Below are 20,037 nucleotides of genomic sequence, written 5' to 3'. Positions count from 1 at the left end.
GGCAGAAAATAGAAGGGGTAGTGGCTTTGCAGTAAAGGTGTGGCTTGCATGAGGGGGTGTGGCTTGTAAGCTGGACTGACACATTCACCTGGAGATGGGGTGAATGTAAGGTGGGGTTGAGCTGCGATGAAGAGGTTGTGGTTGAAGGACCTGTGATTTGGGTGCATTGGGTGAAAATGGTGTTTTCAGCATTGAGTGGGAAAAACAAATGGTTGAAAATAGAAGGGGCATGAATTGAGGGAAGGGTGTGGCTTGCAAGCTGGACTGACAGATTTACCAGGAGATGCAGAGCGGAGCTTGTGGAGTAATGTACCGGAAGTCCCATACACTTGCATAGGACTTTAGACAAAGAACACGCCCCTCGCAAATAGGGGTGGATTAGGGATAATTTAACTATCCTATATTTTTAGCTGACATATAAGTAAGGGTGCTTTCACACCACGTTTTCAGCCTACGGATGCCGGAGTCACCGTTTGCCTCTGGTTGGCTCATTAAAGTCAATAGATTTCAGCGCTGATCCAGCAAAGGTATGGGGGCGCACGGTTTTACCCTCCCCCTAGCCGGATCTAGAAGCCGTAGACTGAAAACGTGGTCTGAAAGCACCCTAACATGTGTACGAAGTTTAATTGAAATATCCCCAGCTGTCTGTAAGTGATGCTGGAACATACACGCATATACACATACATACACACATTGGGGGAGATTTGTCAAACCTGTATAGAGGAAGAGTGGTGCAGTTGCTTATAGCAACCAATCAGATCATTTCTTTCATTTTTCACAGGCCTTGTTTTAAAAAAGAAAGAAGTGATCTGATTGGTTGCTATTGGCTACTGCACCACTCTTCCTCTACACTGATTTTGATAAATCTCCCCCATTGAGTTATATATATATATATATATATATATATATATATATATTTCCCACCATGTACAGCTCCAGCTTATTTTGAAAAACTTACAATGTATTGGCACACTGTTATGATCAGTTTCAGTATGTGGATACTCTAGGCCTTAAAATAGTGGTCTCAAACTGTGGCCTCTAGATCAGTGTTTCCCAACCAGGGTGCCTCCAGCTCCTTCGGTTGTCTGGGTTGTAGTTTTTCAACAGCTGGAGGCACCCTGGTTTGGCAAAACTACTCTAGATGTTGCAAAACTTCAACTTCCAGCATGCCAGGAGAGCTGTTGGCTGTGAGTTAAAGTTTTGCAATGTCTGGAGGGCCACAGTTTGAGACCACTGCCTTAAAATGTTGTTAACTGGTTAAACTGTAAAGCAGGGTGTAAGGGATGCCTTGGTTTTCACCCTTAAAGGGGTAATCCACTAGAAAAACATTTTTTTATAAATCAACTGGTGCCAGAAAGTTAAACAGATTTGTAAATTACTTCTATTTAAAAATATTAACCCTTACAGTACTTATTAGCTGCTGTATGTTCCAGAGGAAGTTCTTTTTTTTTATTTATTTCCTTTCTCTCTGACCACAGTGTTCTCTGCTGACACCTCTGTCCATTTCAGGAACTGTCCAGAGTAGAAGCAAATCCCCATAGCAAACCTATCCTTCTCCAGACAGTTCCTAAAATGGACAGAGGTGTCAGCAGAGAGCAATGTGGTCAGACAGAAAGGAAATTCAAAAGGAAAACAACTTCCTGTGGAGCATTCAGCAGCTGATAAATACTGGAAGGATTAAGATTTTTAAATAGAAGTAATTTACAAATCTGTTTAACTTTCTGGCACCAGTTGATTAAAAGAAAAATGTTTTCCAGGGGAGTACATCTTTAAACACCTACAAGGAGGTATGGACTTTGCTGTATGAGGATCCCCAGGTCTTTGTCTACACCAGTGTTTCCCAACCAGGGTTCCTCCAGCTGTTGCGAAACTACAACTCCCAGCATGCCCGGACAGCCTTTGGCTGTCCGAGCATGCTGGGAGTTGTAGTTTCTCAACAGCTGGAGGAACTCTGGTTGGGAAACACTGGTCTACACAACAGTCACAGTACAGTAGTAACATTAGCAATAACAGAGCCAAGAACTGCCACCAGGAAAGCTATAAAGATGCAGCAGGTCAGAGGACAAGATAGGAGAGTAGTCAGAAATATAGTACCAAGAATAGAACAATGGGTACAAGACAGACAATCCAATGGGTGAGGCAGAAGCAGTAGAAGGTCATGAAGGATGTCAGTAATAAATGCAATAGCTGAGGCAAAGAAGCAGAAGCAAACCTCAAACACCAGGGAACTCATGGCAGAAATATTCCTTTAGGTTTTTCAGGTCTGTCATCATCTTAAAGTGCCAGTTGTGTTATCAACTAGATGCCGCAGAAAATCAGTGGCTGGGACATGGTAAAGGTTGGCTGGGACATGGTAAAGGTTGGCTGGGACATGGTAAAGGTTGGCTGGGACATGGTAAAGGTTGGCTGGGACATGGTAATGGTTGGCTGGGACATGGTAAAGGTTGGCTGGGACATGGTAAAGGTTGGCTGGGACATGGTAATGGTTGGCTGGGACATGGTAAAGGTTGGCTGGGACATGGTAAAGGTTGGCTGGGACATGGTAAAGGTTCGCTAGGACATGGTAAAGGTTGGCTGGGACATGGTAATGGTTGGCTGGGACATGGTAATGGTTGGCTGGGACATGGTAATGGTTGGCTAGGACATGGTAATGGTTGGCTGGGACATGGTAAAGGTTGGCTGGGACATGGTAATGGTTGGCTGGGACATGGTAATGGTTGGCTAGGACATGGTAAAGGTTGGCTGGGACATGGTAAAGGTTGGCTGGGACATGGTAATGGTTGGCTGGGACATGGTAATGGTTGGCTGGGACATGGTAAAGGTTGGCTGGGACATGGTAAAGGTTCGCTGGGACATGGTAAAGGTTGGCTGGGACATGGTAATGGTTGGCTGGGACATGGTAATGGTTGGCTGGGACATGGTAATGGTTGGCTAGGACATGGTAAAGGTTGGCTGGGACATGGTAAAGGTTGGCTGGGACATGGTAATGGTTGGCTGGGACATGGTAATGGTTGGCTGGTACATGGTAATGGTTGGCTGGGACATGGTAATGGTTGGCTGGGACATGGTAATGGTTGGCTGGGACATGGTAATGGTTGGCTGGGACATGGTAATGGTTGGCTGGGACATGGTAATGGTTGGCTGGGACATGGTAATGGTTGGCTGGGACATGGTAATGGTTGGCTGGGACATGGTAATGGTTGGCTGGGACATGGTAATGGCTGGCTGGGACATGGTAATGGTTGGCTAGGACATGGTAATGGTTGGCTGGGACATGGTAATGGTTGGCTGGGACATGGTAATGGTTGGCTGGGACATGGTAAAGGTTGGGAATCAGAGCAATAAAAACATCCAATTGCCCTGCAATCAGAAGATGGCTAATGGAAGGAGCCAAACCTGCCTGGGAAAGCATGGCACTGCGACAGGGAAAGTTGAGTAACATGCACCTTAGTTTAGGGCACATACTCTAAATGGACAGAAATAAACCAGTAAAGTCCATTCTTTTGTTAGCTGGAGTGCCAAACATAAGTGTGTCATTGTTATTAGACACATAGCCATCAATATAAAACAATAATCCTTAGGGGGGGGGGGGGGGGGGAATCAAAGATTGTGCCCTACTAGGATCCATTTGTTGGGTGACACTATAGGATGTGTATGTTTTACATATGCTCTATATTACTATATTACTATATTAGTGTTCTTTGTGGGAAGTTTTTCTATTTTTAAGAGGTAAAGAGAAGTATTGTACATCACCATAGGGGGCACACATATTACAGATGTCAGTGAAGCTTTTCTAAGTGACAGCTGAAGCATAAGCAGACAAGCCACCATCAGATAAGAAAGAGGAACAGGATCAAAACTCAGCGTGGGGTCACTAGATTTGGTTCAGTATCCCAGAAGAAGACAAAGGATGTCTCAAGGATGTCTCACAAGGATCGGTTTGTCATCAGGGATCAAACCATATGTCACAAGGCGCTGAATCAGTAAGTCATTATAAAAAACTGTTTAATGTGATATTGTACATGGCAATTAGCAAAAGAAAGCAATACAACCGTGAATAAAATGTTACATAAAATACTCACTATAAAGCATTTCTCCTTCTTTGCTTCTGACAGCATTTCAGTCAATCCAGGAAGAAGCACTGGGAATATGTAGTTTTCCAGATACTCTTGAGGTGAACCTAATGTGGGGAGTGTGATAATTAATACTTCTATCTAACTGTATATTCCTTAAAAATGTGCAAAGGGGTACTTCAGTGCTAGGCATCTTATCCCTATCCACAGGATAGGGGTTAAGATGTCTGATCGCAGGTGTCCCGCCACTGGGACCCCCCGTGTTCTCCGTGCAGACACCCAGCATTCTGAACACTATGTTCAGAATGTTGGGAGGCAATGGTCGTGACGCCAAGCTCCCCTTGTGACACCACGCCCCCTCCATTCATGTCCATGGGAGTGGACGTAACAGCCGTCACGTCCCCTCCCTTAGACATAAATGGAGAGGGCGTGGTGTGCTGTAACGAGGGGGCCTAAATTCATGTCACTACCATGGCCTACCATGACATAATGTTCAGAACGCCGGGTGTTTGCACGGAGAACGCGGGGGGGGGGTCCCAGTGGCGGGACCCTGCGATCAGACATCTTAACCTGTGGATAGGAAATAAGGTGTCTGGCAATTGAGTACCCCTTTAAGCATCTAGTCACACATCTTTACTTACATGTCTTTGGATCAGGAATGCGTGTAGAGGATATGTCATCACATATTACTTCCTCAGATTGACCTGTTACCTGTATATGAGGACATAGAATTATTACATATATTTCTTAATGGAGTATACCATGCACATTCTACAGCTTTTCAACATCTACAGTACTTCATCACAATTCACAAAGGCATCGCTGCCGACACTTCCATTGATCATTTCAACCCAAACCAGCATGTTATGTTTAAACGCTATGGGGGAGATTTATCAAAACCTGTTGGAGAGGCAAAGTTGCCCAGCTGCCCACAGCAACCAATCAGACCGCTTCTTTCATTCATAACAAGGCCTGTGAAAAATGAAAAAAGCTATCTGATTGGTTGCTGTGGGCAACTGGGCAACTTTGCCTCTCCAACAGGTTTTGATGAATTTCCCCCTATATTACTATCCTATATCTATAGCAGTGATGTCCAAACTGTGGCCCTCCAGATATTGCAAAACTACAACTCCCAGCATACCTGGACAGCCAACGGCGGTCCGGGCATGCTGGGAGTTGTAGTTTTGCAATATCTGGAGGGCCACAGTTTGGACATCACTGATCTCTAGGATAGGTGTGACTATGATAGTTAGTACTACAGGGACTGAAGACCAGGGACCAGCATATGATTTTTTTTTTTAAATCAACTGGTGCCAGAAAGTTAAACAGATTTGTAAATTACTTCTATTAAAAAAAATCTTAATCTTTCCAGTGCTTTTTAGGGTCTGTATACTACAGAGGAAATGGTTTTCTTTTTGGAACACAGAGCTGTCTGCTGACATCATGACCACAGTGCTCTCTGCTGACATCTCTGTCCATTTTAGGAACTGTCCAGAGCAGCATATGTTTGCTATGAGGATTTTCTCCTTCTCTGGACAGTTCTTAAAATGGACAGAGATGTCAGCAGAGAGCAATGTGGTCATGATGTCAGCAGAGAGCTCTGTGTTCCAAAAAGAAAACCATTTCCTCTGTAGTACTGTGGTCAGACAAAGAAAATTCAAAAAGAAAATAACTTCCTGTGGAGCAGACAGCAGCTGAAAAGTACTGGAAGGATTAAGATTTTTAAATAGAAGTCATTTACAAATCTGTTTAACTTTCAGTTTTTTTTAAGTATACCCATTTTGGAGTATATTACAAAATTAACCTTTACTAACCTCCAGCACTCCTGCGATACCTCTTTTGTCCTGCTCTGGTCTCCCTTTCGCGCCCAAGACGCACCCAGGCCCAATGTGTCATACTGCAGGGAATCGCTGGCCGAGACCACACATTGCACATAAAATTGCGATGTCCCGATCAGCTAGGACGCAGCAGGAGGGTGCCTTACCTTCCTCCTGCACTTCCGAACAGCGATTGATTGCTGCAAGCCTGAAATTCAGGCTTGAGCATTCAACCGCCGATAACACTGATCAATGCAAAGCTATGGCTTTGCAGTGATCTGTGTAAAAGATCAGTGTGTGCAGTGTTATAGCCCCCTATGGGAGCTATAACACTGCAAAAAAAAAAAAAAGGTGAACAAAAAAAGTTACTAAAGATCCTTTAACCCCTTCCCTAATAGTTCCCTAAGTTTGTATCACCCCCCCCTTTAACCATAAAAAACTGTGTAAATAAAAATAAACATATGTGGTATCGCCACATGCGTAAATATCCGAACTATAAAAATATATCATTAATTAAACTGCACGGGCAATGGCGTATGCGCAAAAAAAATCCAAAGTTCAAAATAGCGTATTTTTGGTAACTTTTTATAACATAAAAAAATGAATAAAAAGCGATCAAAAAGTATGATCAAAACAAAAATGGTACCGATAAAAACTTCAGAACACGGCGCAAAAAATGAGCCCTCATACCGGCCCGTTCGTGGAACAATAAAAAAGTTATAGGGTCAGAAGATGTATAAATTTTCCTGCATGTAGTTATGATTTTTTTCCGAAGTAATAAAAAGTCAAACCTATATAAGTAGGGTATCATTTTAATCGTATGGATCTACAGAATAAAGATAAGGTGTCATTTTTAAAGAGAAATGTACTGCGTAGAAACGGAAGCCCCCAAAATTTACTAAATGGTGTTTCGCTGTAGATTTTTTGGTAAAATGACTGATGTCATTACAAAGTAGAATTGGTGTCACAAAAATAAGCCATCATATGGATTTTTAGGTGCAAAATTGAAAGGGTTATGATTTTTAAAAAGTAAGGAGGAAAAAATAAAAGTGCAAAAATTTGTCTTTAACCCCTTAAAGGAGTAGTCCAGTGGTGATTCAGTGGTGAGCAACTTATCCCCTATCCTAAGGATAGGGGATAAGTTGCAGATCGCGGGGGATCCGACCGCTGGGGCCCCCTGCGATCTCCTGTACGGAGCCCCGACAGCCCGCGGGAAGGGGGCGTGTCGACCTCCGCACGAGGCGGCGGCCGACACGCCCCCTCAATACAACTCTATGGCAGAGCCGAAGCGCTGCCTTCGGCAATCTCCGGCTCGGCCATAGAGATGTATTGAGGGGGCGTGTCGGCCGCCGCCTCATGCGAGGGTCGACACCCGCTATCTCGGCGGAGAGCCGGGGCCCCGTACAGAGAGATCGCAGGGGGCCCCAGCGGTCGGACCCCCCGCGATCTCAAACTTATCCCCTATCCTTAGGATAGGGGATAAGTTTTTCACCACTGGACTACCCTTTTAAGGACCGGGCGTTTTTCATTTTTTGCACTTTCGTTTTTTCCTCCTTACCTTTAAAAAATTCATAACTCTTTCAATTTTGCACCCAAAAAATCTGTATTATGGCGTATTTTTTGCGCCACCAATTCTACTTTGTAATGACATCAGTCATTGTACCCAAAAATCTACGGCGAAACGGAAAAAAAAAATCATTGTGCGACAAAATTGAAAAAAAAAATTCCATTTAGTAACTTTTGGGGGCTTCAGTTTCTACGTAGTACATTTTTCGTTAAAAATGACGCCTTTTCTTTATTCTCTAGGTCCATACGGTTAAAATGATACCCTACTTGTATACGTTTGATTTTGTATTACTACTGAAAAAAAATCATAAATACATGCAGGAAACTTTATACGTTTAAAATTTTCTGAGCCCTATAACTTTTTTATTTTTCCATGTTCAGGGGGCTCTTAGGGCTCATTTTTTGCGCCGTGATTTGAAGTTTTTGTCGGTACCATTTTTGCATTGATCTGACTTTTTGATCGCTTTTTATTAATCGTTTCATGATATAAAAAGTGACCAAAAATACGCTATTTTGGACTTTGGAATTTTTTTGCGCGTACGCCATTGACGTGCGGTTTAATTAGCGGTATATTTTTATAATTCGTACATTTCCGCACGCGGCAATACCACATATGTTTATTTTTATTTACACAGTTTTTTTTTATTCTTGGAAATGCAGGGTGATTCAAACTTTTATTAGGGGAATGGATCATTGAAAGGCTTAATAATTTTTTTACACTTTTATTATGCCATATTATAGCCCCCAGGGGGGGCTATAACATTGCATGTACTGATCTTTATCACTGATTGATGCATCTCCATAGGAATGCATCAATCAGTGTTTTCGGCGATTGAATGTTCAAGCCTGGATCTCAGGCTTGAAGCATTCATTCGGCGATCGGACTGCAGGAAGGAAGGTAGGAGACCTTCCTTCTGAAGCACAGCTGTTCGGGATGCCGCGATTATACCGCGGCGATCCCGAACAGCTCCCTGAGCTAACCGGCACATTTTACTTTTACTTTTAGCCGCGCGGCTAAAGGGTTAATAGGTCGCAGCACCGCGACCAGTGCCGCGCACTGTTAGCGGCGGGTCCCGGCTTCACTATGACGCTGGGCCCGCCGTGATATGATGCCGGGTTACCGTGTAACCCCGCATTATATCACGGGAGCGGGACTAGGGGCGTAGGTTTACGCCCTTGGTCCTTAACAGGTTAAAGGGGTACTCCGGTGAAATATATATATATATTTTTTTTTTAATCAACTGGTGCCAGAAAGTTAAACAGATTTGTAAATTACTTCTATTAAAAAATCTTAATCCTTCCTGTACTTATTAGCTGTTGAATACTACAGTGGAAATTATTTTCCGTTTGTAACACAGTGATCTCTGCTGACATCATGAGCACAGTGCTCTCTGCTGACATCTCTGTCCATTTTAGGAACTGTCCAGAGCAGCATATGTTTGCTATGGGGATTTCCTTTTACACTGGACAGTACCTAAAATGGGCAGAGATGTCAGCAGAGAGCACTGTGCTCATGATGTCAGCAGACAGCTCTGTGTTTCAAACGGAAAATAATTTCCGCTGTAGTATTCAGCAGCTAATAAGTACAGGAAGGATTAAGATTTTTTAATAGAAGTAATTTACAAATCTGTTTAACTTTCTGGCACCAGTTGATTTAAAAAAAAAAAAAAGTTTTTCACCGGAGTACCCCTTTAACTCTAGGTCTTCATAAAGGGAGATGGTGCTTTGCAGCTATGAAGATATGTAAACAAATGAACCAGTAAAGAATGTTAGAGCTTAAAAATAAATCTGACAATGTAATTGCCTTACAAATATATTAATATTCTATTCCCTAGTGTATTATTTAAAATGGCTCTAACTGGTTATTGGTAGAGATGAGCGAACTTACAGTAAATTGGAAAAGTCATCAACTGCCAAGCAGAGAAGTTCGTGACGAATCGAATTTACTGTAAGTTCGCTCATCTCTAGTTACTGGTAAAGGGTATAAAAATATACAGGCCCTATCAGAGACAATCCCTCTACGTGACAGACATTCTCACACAGTTTTTGCCCTTCTATTCAACAACCCCAAGAGCTTCTGTGATTACCATTCCGTTTTTACATGCAGAGGAAAACAAACAGAAGTGCTGAAATAAACCTCCGCTATGAGTCACAAATTTCCAAAAGCGAAATCCTTTATTATTATTAAAAATAAAAAACATGAAAGTAGAAGAAGGATCACGGCCTGCGGTGAGTCACCAGCTTCGTTGCCAGCCTCGCTGTTAGGAGGATCCACTTGTTTGTACTCACGCGTATTATCGATGTTCCTTTAGATTTAACGCTAGGTGGCAAGGACGGTTGTTCCAGCTCATATTCTGAAAAAAAAAAAAAGAATATGTATATTTAACAATGCCACTCAAGGAGAAAGAAAATTACACATTTGCTAATACAATGTTTTTGGAAAGTTTGCAGACCCTAACACCTTTTTTTAAAAATGTTGTTATGGTTAGACCTTATGCTAAAATAAACAAAAAAATTCAAGTTTGCTAATTTATTAAAAAATGTAAAAAAAAATTTGAATGGACATAAAAATTCAAACCTTCTGCTATCACTTGTGTTTATACATTAATAGGAGTTAAAAAAATTATGTGGCACTAAAAGTTCCCAAAAGCAAAGTGGCCTCCATAATTCTGAGCACCAAAGATCCTGTGTGCATGTGGGAGAAACTTCCAAAAGGTCCACCATCATTGCAGCACTTCACCAATCTGGCCAAGAAGAAGCTTCTCCTCAGTAAAACACACGAAAGCCGCCTGGAGATTATATAGGAAAAAAAAAAGGACTTAAAGGGGTACTCCGGCCCTTGATGTCTGATCGTGGGGGTCCGGCCGCTGGGGACCCCCGCAATCTCTCATGCAGCACCCCCTGTCATAAGCCTCATGGAGCGAAGATCGCTCTGTGTCTGATGACTCACCATACAGGGGCCGGAGTATCGTGATGTCAATGCAAGCCTACGGGTGGGGACGTGACGGCACGAGGGGGCGATACTCCAGCCCCTGTATCGTTAGTCATCAGACACGGAGCGATCTTCGCTCCGTGAGGCTGATAACAGGGGGTGCTGCAGGAGAGATTGCTGGGGTCCCCAGTGGCGGGACCCCCGCGATCAGACATCTTATCCCCTTCGGATAGGGGATAAGATGTCTAGGGCCGGAGTACCCCTTTAAGGGTCTGATAAAACAAAGATTGACCTTTTTGGCCTGAATTCTAAGCATCATATCTGGAGGAAACCAAGCACTGCTCATCAACTGCCTAATGCCATCCCTACAGTAAAGGAAACTTGGAAAGAAAACCCTTTAGCGATGGCGCTGCGACTCCCTCCAAGTGATGAGGATGAACAGAGAGATACTTTTAAGGTTCACAGTTGAACCACTTTTATTAGCAAAAGAAAATAAAAAACATTAGATGACGCGTTTCGGGAGGTACCTTCCCTTTCTCAGATCATCCCTACAGTAAAGCTTGGTGGTGGTGGGGAGCGGTAACAGTAGCTGGGAGAGGGAGACTGGTCAGGGTCTAGTGACATAAAATATGTCAATAAAATAAATTTGCTTTTCCTTTCCCAAAAAATTGCAATGATTTCTAATATTTTGGGGTATTAAGTGCAGAATGGAGGGGGGGGGGGGGGGTTAAAGGTGATTTTTTTTTTATGTTTTATTTAATCCCACACCATAGTAAAATGTGAAAGGGTCTGACGATTTTCGGAATGCATTTTAAGTTCTGTACTTTGATATGACGACTGTTAGTTATATGGCTTAGCACAGACCACCAACTGCAGAAGAGAGAATTTGGCTGACTCTCGCAGTTTAACTCATGTAGTCTCATGTTGGAATAAGAATGACATACATATAAGCCTGTGCACACAAATAAGCTGCTGCCAGTGTTGCTTCAACCGTTTTGATTTACAAGAAATGGTTGAAACGTTATCTATATATATATATATATATATATATATATATATATAAAACTCAACGTGTGTGTGTGTGTATGTATGTGTGTATGTTCCACAAAAACTTCCAAACGGCTAAAGATATTAACATGAAACTTGGCACACGTTACTTATATGTCACCAACAAACATAGGATAGGTGATTTAATCCTTACTCACCCCCATTTGCCAGGGGCGGGGTTTATGTTTAAAGTCACATGTTACTTATATGTCCACTTAAAATATAGGATAGTTAATTTAACCCTTAACTACCCCCATTTGTGAGGGTCGGGGTTTTTGTTTAAAGTCCCATGCAAATCAATGGGAAATGTATGTTCCTGCATAACTTCTGTACGGCTGGAGATATTTCAATACCTGGTACACATATTACGGGTCAGGATATGAGGTCAGGATAGGAGGTGGAGCTAGGAGAAAGGGATAGGGGGTTGAGATAGGAGGACGGGATAGGAGGACGGGATAGGAGGTTGAGATAGGAGGACGGGATAGAAGGATGGGATAGGAGATCGGGATAGGAGGTCGGGATAGGAGGTCGGGATAGGAGGTCGGGATAGGAGGTCGGGATAGGAGGTCAAGATAGGACGGCATAGGAGGTCGGGATAGGAGGTCGAGATAGGAGGACGGGATAGGAGATCGGGATAGGAGGTTGGGATAGGAGGACAGGATAGGAGGTTGAGATAGGAGGTCGGGATAGGAGTTGGAGATAGGAGAAAGGGATAGGGGGTTGAGATAGGAGGACGGGATAGGAGGTTGGGATAGGAGGACGGGATAGGGGGTCGAGATAGGAGGACGGGATAGGAGGACGGGATAGAAGGATGGGATAGAAGGACGGGATAGGAGGTCTGGATAGGAGGATTGGATAGGAGGTCGGGATAGGAGGTCGAGAAAGGAGGACGTGATAGGAGATCGGGATAGGAGGTCGGGATAGGAGTACAGGATAGGAGGACGGGATAGGAGGACTGGATAGGAGGACTTGATAGGAGGTTGGGATAGGAGGTCAGGGTATGAGGTCGGGATATGGGGTTGGGATATGACAACAATATATGGGGATGGGATTTTAAGTCAAAAGCTTCCTCCTTTGTTGATTTTCCTCCCCAACAAGGGTGAGGAAGGAAAAACCGGGCAACTCAGCTAGTTACATAATAAACAAGGAAAAAAGATCAAGCGAGAAGGTGCAAATAACAAGAAAATTAATATAGTGGAAATATAGCCACACAATAAAGATAAAAGGACCTTTCAACAGTTCCAAAAAGAGCAATTAAAGGGGTACTCCATATTTTTTTTTTTAAATCAACTGGTGCCAGAAAGTTAAACAGATTTGTAAATTACTTCTATTAAAAAAAACGTAATCATTCCAGTACTTTTCAGCTGCTGTTTTGATCCACAGGAAGTTCTTTTCTTTTTGAATTTCCTTTCTGCCTGACCACAGTGCTCTCTGCTGACACCTCTGTCCATTTTAGGAACTGTCCAGAGTAGGAGTCATTCCCCATAGAAAACCTATACCGCTCTGGACAATTCCTAAAATGGACAGAGGTGTCAGCAAAGAGCACTGTGGTCAGGCAGAAAGGAAATTCAAAAAGAAAAGAACTTCCTGTGGATCAAAACAGCAGCTGAAAAGTACTGGAAGGATTAAGTTTTTTTTAATAGAAGTAATTTACAAATCTGTTTAACTTTCTGGCAATTGTTGATTTAAAAGAAAAAAAGTTTTCCAGTGGAGTACCCCTTTAAAACAAGAAAGAAAAGCGCTCCATAGCGTAACACAGGAGGGAGGGTAAGAATGATCACAGACCAAATGCCGCTTACCCTGAACGGTTGTGTACCATCATACACAACAATGTAGTGCGCGTAGTAAGTATACAATCTAGGTCCCGTCTGCAGCTTCCAGCCTCCAAATTGTAGGATATAGAGATAGGCTGCACACAACCAAACGGCAGGATTATATCAGCGCTGACCAGATCACAACACACACCCAGGATGGTGAATGGATTTATTACACAGAATGCAACGCGTTTCGCTGCGCATGCACAGCAAAACGCGTTGCATTCTGTGTAATAAATCCTCCATTCACCGTCCTGGTTGTGTCCTGTGGTCCTTTCAGCGCTGATATAATCCTGCCGTTTGGTTTTGTGAAGCCTATCTCTATATCAAAAAAGAGCAAGGCATAAAAATAGAAAAATAGAAATAATCAAGGGTAGCTTAGATGGGGGTAACTTCTAGCTGACAAATGACACCCCACATACTGAGCTCAACCAAGCATGATTGTGTTTTCAATGTGAAGAGGGGAAATAGGCTGCTGCCAGACACATCTAGTGGCAGCTTATCTCTCCTAAAAATGAAAGGATCAACCATGTTGAAACACACCTGCCCCATCCTTCGCTTCCCCAACATCATCTTTTGAGGTAGAGTCGGGAGGCCACCAGAAACGGATGATGAAATTGGCAGGTTGAGCCGACAATAATCTAATGTGTATGGCCAGCTATAGTTTCACACAATGTAGGGTAATTGTAGGTGTTTGCGGCAGCCAGAAACCCTAATAGTTTGCTGTTTTAGGTTTATTTAGGAATGCTTTCTAGAGGGGTTTACGGAGGGAGATATGCATCACCAATTGTAAAAGATGGTAAAAGCATATGTAGAAATGGCGTACTCTGGGGCAAGTCCGAGAGATGTGTAATAATGCTCCCACACTTCTACAACCCCTGAACAAAAGGAGGGAGAAGATCCAGGGAAGATCTGTGATGACCCACAGCTGAGCAACAGAGTTAGGCACATCTTGCCAGTCTCTATAAGGGTGCGTTCACACGGAGTAATTCAAAAGGAATTCTCTGCTCCAAATTAATGCACATCTCCTCTGCCCATTGACTTTAATGTTATTTCTGCTTTCCTGTTCACACTGCGGAAATTCTGCTAGCGTAATTCCGACGCTGAATTCCTTTCCGCTTGAAGAAAGAACATGTTTATTCTTCAAGCGGAATCCACGAACAGAATCCAATAGAAGTCGTTTTCAAGCGGAATTCAAGCGGAATTTAGAAAAGTAGATTGAATAGCCTCCTCCTTCATTCCTCTTCATTTCCGTATGGAAATTCCGCTTCATGGATAAAATGACAGAAGGCAACAATTTCCTGACCTAAATTATTCCTCTTGAATTCCTCAGTGTGAACGCACCCTAAGGGTATGTTCACACTGAGGAATTGACAAAGAAGCATTGTGGTCAGGAAATTCAGCAAATCTGAAAATTCAGCTGAATTGGTGCGGAATTTGGCATGGAATAAATATGAAGAGGAAATCAGTAGGGGGATCAGGAAATGCCTTGTAGGAAGTTCAGCCATTTTGGGGTTTGATCCATGCAGAAATTCAGAGTCTATTCGGCCCCAAACTTGGTCAGGAAAAATAAAGTTCCAACTGACTCCAATAGGTTTTTACTCACGGATTCCGCCAGAAGAATGAACAGGTTCAATATTTTGGTGGAATACGATTCCGCAAACAGGTTTTGGTGCTGGACAATTCCGCATCTGAACTAAAGTCTTCAGTGTGAACAAAACATCGGAAGGATCATTAAAGTCAATCGAACTTTCATTTACGGCGAAACTGGAGCAGAAAGAATGTGCGGAATCAAGTGAGTAAATTCCTTGTCAATTTCTCAGTGTGAACATTCCCTTAGAGTCCCTAGACCAGGGGTCTGCAACCTTTAAGACAAAAAGAGCCACTTGGACGCGATTCCGAAGGAAAAAAAAAACTGGGAGCCGCAAAACCCCCCCTCCCCTCTGATGCCCTGGTTGGGATACACTGGCATACACACACAAAAGGGACTACAACTCCCAGCATGTGTCATTCAGGAGTCTTCAGTCTGTGGTATAACACCAGCATGCTGCCTCTGTAGTCTACTGGGAGTTGTAGTTCACCAACACCTTTATTGTATCTTAGTAGTCTCATGGGAGTTGTAGTTCACCAACACCTCTATTGTATCTTAGTAGTCTCCTGGGAGTTGTAGTTCACCAACACCTCTATTGTATCTTAGTAGTCTCCTGGTAGTTGTAGTTCACCAACACCTCTATTGTATCTCTGTAGCCTCCTGGGAGTTGTAGTTCACCAACACCTCTATTGTATCTTAGTAGTCTCCTGGGAGTTGTAGTTCACCAACACCTCTATTGTATCTCAGTAGTCTCCTGGGGGTTTTAGTTCACCAACATCTCTATTGTATCTGAGTAGCCTCCTGGGAGTTGTAGTTCACCAACACCTCTATTGTATTTTAGTATTCTCCTGGGAGTTGTAGTTCACCAACACCTCTATTGTATCTTAGTATTCTCCTGGGAGTTGTAGTTCACCAACACCTCCATTGTATCTTAGTAGTCTCCTGGGGGTTTTAGTTCACCAACACCTCTATTGTATCTGAGTAGTCTCCTGGGAGTTGTAGTTCACCAACACCTCTATTATATCAGTAATCTCCTGGGAGTTGCAGTTCATACACCATTGTTTCCCAATCAGGGTGCCTCCAGATGTTGCAAAACTACTACTATCAGCATTCCCTGGATGGGAAACACTGGCATACACACACATAAGAGGGACTACAACTCCCAGCATGTGTCATTCAGCAGTCCCCGTCCCCCCATCATTCCCAGCATGTTATTTATTCCCCTGCAGTCTTTACATCCCCAGCCTGTGTAATATGTCTCCTCACACATAGAAATCTTCCCCAGCCCCTGCAGTGCAGTATGTCTCCTCTCCCCTCACCCGCTCTGTGTTTCCCCTGTGCAAACATGAAACCTCCCCGTGAAAAATTAGGTCCTGTGGGTACAGAGCTGGGGGAGGGGAGGAGCTTTTCCCCCATAAAAACATGAAACCTCCCAGTGAAAAATGAGGTCCTGTGTGTACAGAGAAGGGGGAGGGAGGAGCTGTGTCCGTCCCCACTCTACCACAGTCTCCTTGTATTATGCAGAGCTGCGCTCTCGCGCTCTCCATCCTCCGTGAGGGGGCGTGGCTTAATTATCTGCAGACGTGCGGTGAAAAAAATCAAACCCATGGCTCTGCCCTCGATCCTCCCCGCTGTAGCTTTGGAAAACTTGCTACTCCCTTTTTCACCTCACACCGGAGCCGTGGCAAAGGTGTAAAAGAACCACATGCGGCTCCGGAGCCGCGGGTTGCCGACCCCTGCCCTAGACCTTCCTCCCATAAACATAAATGGTTTCAGAGATACTACTAGGACATCGACAAGAGTGTGGAACTCCAGTCATTCTTATATATACGCCATGTCAGAGAAATTTCTCTTTGACATGGTAATAAAATGCAGAATGGAAACTAATGCCAGAACTGCCCAGAGGAAGTAAAATATGGCAGTAAAATATGATCACAGAGGAGAATGGAGGAATGAGTATAAAGTTTATTTATTTATTTTATTTCTACTACCATCCCCATCATAGACTAGCATTGAGGGGGCGTGGCCGTGATGTCACGAGGGGAGTGGCTGACCCCCGCAGCGCGAAAACAGCTTGGGAACCTTTACTTCCCAACGCTGACCAGTGGAGTACCCCTTTAGGGGTAGGGTTACACAAGCCTTATTTTGCTGCTGCATATTTTGGTACCATTGAAGTCAATGGGTGGCAACCCTAAGGGTCGATTCACAAGTACAGAATCCTGTGCATATTTGACGCTGCAGATTTGAAGCTGTGTCCAGTCATATAGTTTACATTAAACTCCACAGCATGAAATCCTGTGCATCAAATACAGTGTGGCAAAAAAGTATTTAGTCAGCTACCAATTGTGCAAGTTCTCCAACTTAAAAAGATGAGAGGCCTGTAATTTTCATCATAGGTATACCTCAACTATGAGAGACATAATGAGAAAAAAAAATCCATAAAATCACATTGTCTGATTTTTTTAAATAATTTTTTTGCAAATTATGGTGGAAAATAAGTATTTGGTCAATAATAAAAGTTAATTTCAATACTTTGTTATATACCCTTTGTTGGCAATGAGAGAGGTCAAACGTTTTCTTTAAGTCTTCACATGGTTTTCACACACTGTTGCTGGTATTTTGGCACATTTCTCCATGCAGATCTCCTCTAGAGCAGTGATGTTTTGGGGCTGTCACTGGGCAACACAGACTTTCAACTCCCTCCCAAGGTTTTCTATGGGGTTGAGATCTGCAGACTGGCTAGGCCACTCCAGGACCTTGAAATGCTTCTTATGAAGTCACACAGGGCAGTGTGTTTGGGATCATTGTCATGCTGAAAGACCCAGCCACGTTTCATCTTCAATGCTCTTGCTGATGGAAGGAGGTTTTCACTCAAAATCTCACGATACATGGCCCAGATCAGTCATCCTGGTCCCTTAGCAGAAAAACAGCCCCAACGCACGATGTTTCCACCCCCATGTTTCATAGTAGGTATGGTGTTCTTTGGTTTCATCTGACCATATTGCATTCTCCCAATATTCTGGATCATCCAAATGCTCTCTAGCAAACTTTAGATGGGCCCGGACATGTACTGGCTTAAGCAGGGGGACACGTCTGGCACTGCATGATTTGAGTCTCTGGCAGTGTAGTGTGTTACTGATGGTAGCCTTTGTTACTTTGGTCCCAGCTCTCTGCAGGTCATTCACTAGGTCCCCCGTGTGGTTCTGGGTTTTTTGCTCACTGTTCTGGTGATCATTTTGATACCACACCGTGAGATCTTGCGTGGAGCCCCAGATCGAGGGAGATTATCAGTGGTCTTGTATGTCTTCCATTTTCTAATAATTGCTCCCACAGTTGATTTCTTCACACCAAGAATCTTGCCTATTGCAGATTCAGTCTCCCCAGCCTGGTGCAGGTCTACAATTTTGTTTCTGGTGTCCTTCGACAGCTCTTTGGTCTTGGCCATAGTAGAGTTAGGAGTGTGACTGTTTGAGGTTGTGGACAGGTGTCTTTTATACTGATAAGTTCAAACAGGTGCCATTAATACAGGTAACGAGTGGAGGACAGAGGAGACTCTTAACCCCTTAACGACCAAGGACGTATATTTACGTCCTTGGTCGGCTCCCGCGATATAACGCGGGGTCACGCGGTGACCCCACGTCATATCGGGTCGGTCCCGGCATGTATCTGATGCCGGGACCCGGGGCTAATAGCGCGCGGCGGTCAAAGTTAAACGCCGCGTCTAAACCGAAAGTGAAAGCTGCCCGGCTGCTCAGTGGGCTGATCGGGACCACCGCAGTGAAAATGCGGTGCCCCGATCAGCTGGGACACGAGCGGAGGTCCTCTTACCTGCCTCCGGCGTGTCCCCTCGGCGATTGATTGCTCCAAGCCTGGGATTCAGGCTTGAACAATCAACCGCCGATAACGCTGATCATTGCAAAGCTATGGATTTTTAGGTGCAAAATTGAAAGGGTTATGATTTTTAAAAGGTGAGGAGGAAAAAACGAAAGTGCAAAAACGGAAAAACCCTCCGTCCTTAAGGGGTTAAAGGAGAAGTTACAGGTCTGTGAGAGCCAGAAATCTTGCTTGTTTGTAGGTGACCAAATACTTATTTTCCACCATAATTTGCAAATAAATTCTTTAAAAATCAGACAATGTGATTTTATGGATTTTTTTTGTCAATATGTCTCTCATAGTTGAGGTATACCTATGATGATATTACAGGTCTCTCTTATCTTTTTACGTGGGAGAACTTGCAAAATTGGGGGCTAACTAAATACTTTTTTGTATGGTAAACAAGAGAAAAGATCCAGCAACTCACCGCCGAGATGACCGAGCAAGTGGAGGCACAACGAGGAAGCAGGTGGACAGATGGATGTAACGGGAGGCTTAGTCGCCTCCCGTTACATCCATCTGTCCACCTGCTTTCTCGTTGTGCCTCCACTTGCTCGGTCATCTCGGCGGTGAGTTGCTGGATCTTTTCTCTTGTTTACCGTATATTTGTTTCTACTTCTTGGATCCTGGCACCACCACTAGACTACAATTTATTACATTGGTTGGACTGCTTTGTTTTTTACCTCTGAGACGTGGACCTCTATTTTGGTTTGTTCACGCTTCTTCCACCCTTATACCTACACACATGGTTTTGTTATGTGCCTCCCTTTATCACTTCTTTATTTATTTGATAAATACTTTTTTGCCCCACTGTATGCTCTGCATACTGTATGTGTGAATACAACCTTAATGTTCCTTCTTTTTTTGTATTGCCTTCTCCTCCTCCCCACAACCATTCGGAGACTATATATCATCTCCCTGTCCATACGCTGATATTATGAAGAGCTTGTACAATAGATATAGGAGGCACTCACCATCGGGGTTACGTGAAGAATTTGTTACTTTATTGTAAAAGTGCAGTAGCAGAACAGCTCCTGCACTTTTACAATAAAGTAACAAATTCTTCACGTAACCCCGATGGTGAGTGCCTCCTATATCTATGTACAAGCTCTTCATATAAACTTTGCCTTTGAGGATTGAGCACCCGAAGACGGGATTTACATTTGGGGTGAAAATGTGTTACACCGGCTACTATACTACACAATCTTATGGGAGCGCTGTATATAGGCTAAGCTGTGCCGGCTTTCTTCCTCTCACCTGTTGCTACTATGAACCTGAATGGTTTTGTTACTTTCCCAGCCTGCAGTGTTTAGGAGAATAACCT

The 20,037-nt window shown here is 43.5% G+C and overlaps 1 protein-coding gene across 2 annotated transcripts in view; it reads right to left on the bottom strand.

The window, feature by feature from the left end:
- The window catches only part of IQCK (IQ motif containing K), a 128,499-nt gene that overhangs the window by 106,439 nt on the left and 2,023 nt on the right, over nt 1-20,037 (bottom strand). For both annotated transcript variants that reach the window (XR_008847158.1, XM_056535681.1), the window contains exons 2-4: nt 9,746-9,810; nt 4,715-4,784; nt 4,083-4,180 (exon numbers count right to left, since the gene is read on the bottom strand). Coding sequence is in view for 1 of the 2 variants with exons in the window: in XM_056535681.1 (XP_056391656.1) it covers nt 4,083-4,180; nt 4,715-4,784; nt 9,746-9,810 (233 nt within the window). In the remaining variant the exon portion in view is untranslated. The remainder of the gene's footprint in view (nt 1-4,082; nt 4,181-4,714; nt 4,785-9,745; nt 9,811-20,037) is intronic.

The sequence above is a fragment of the Hyla sarda genome, chromosome 8 (genome assembly GCF_029499605.1).
Source record: "Hyla sarda isolate aHylSar1 chromosome 8, aHylSar1.hap1, whole genome shotgun sequence".
Lineage (NCBI taxonomy): Eukaryota > Metazoa > Chordata > Amphibia > Anura > Hylidae > Hyla > Hyla sarda.
This window is presented reverse-complemented; position numbering and strand designations above follow the sequence as displayed.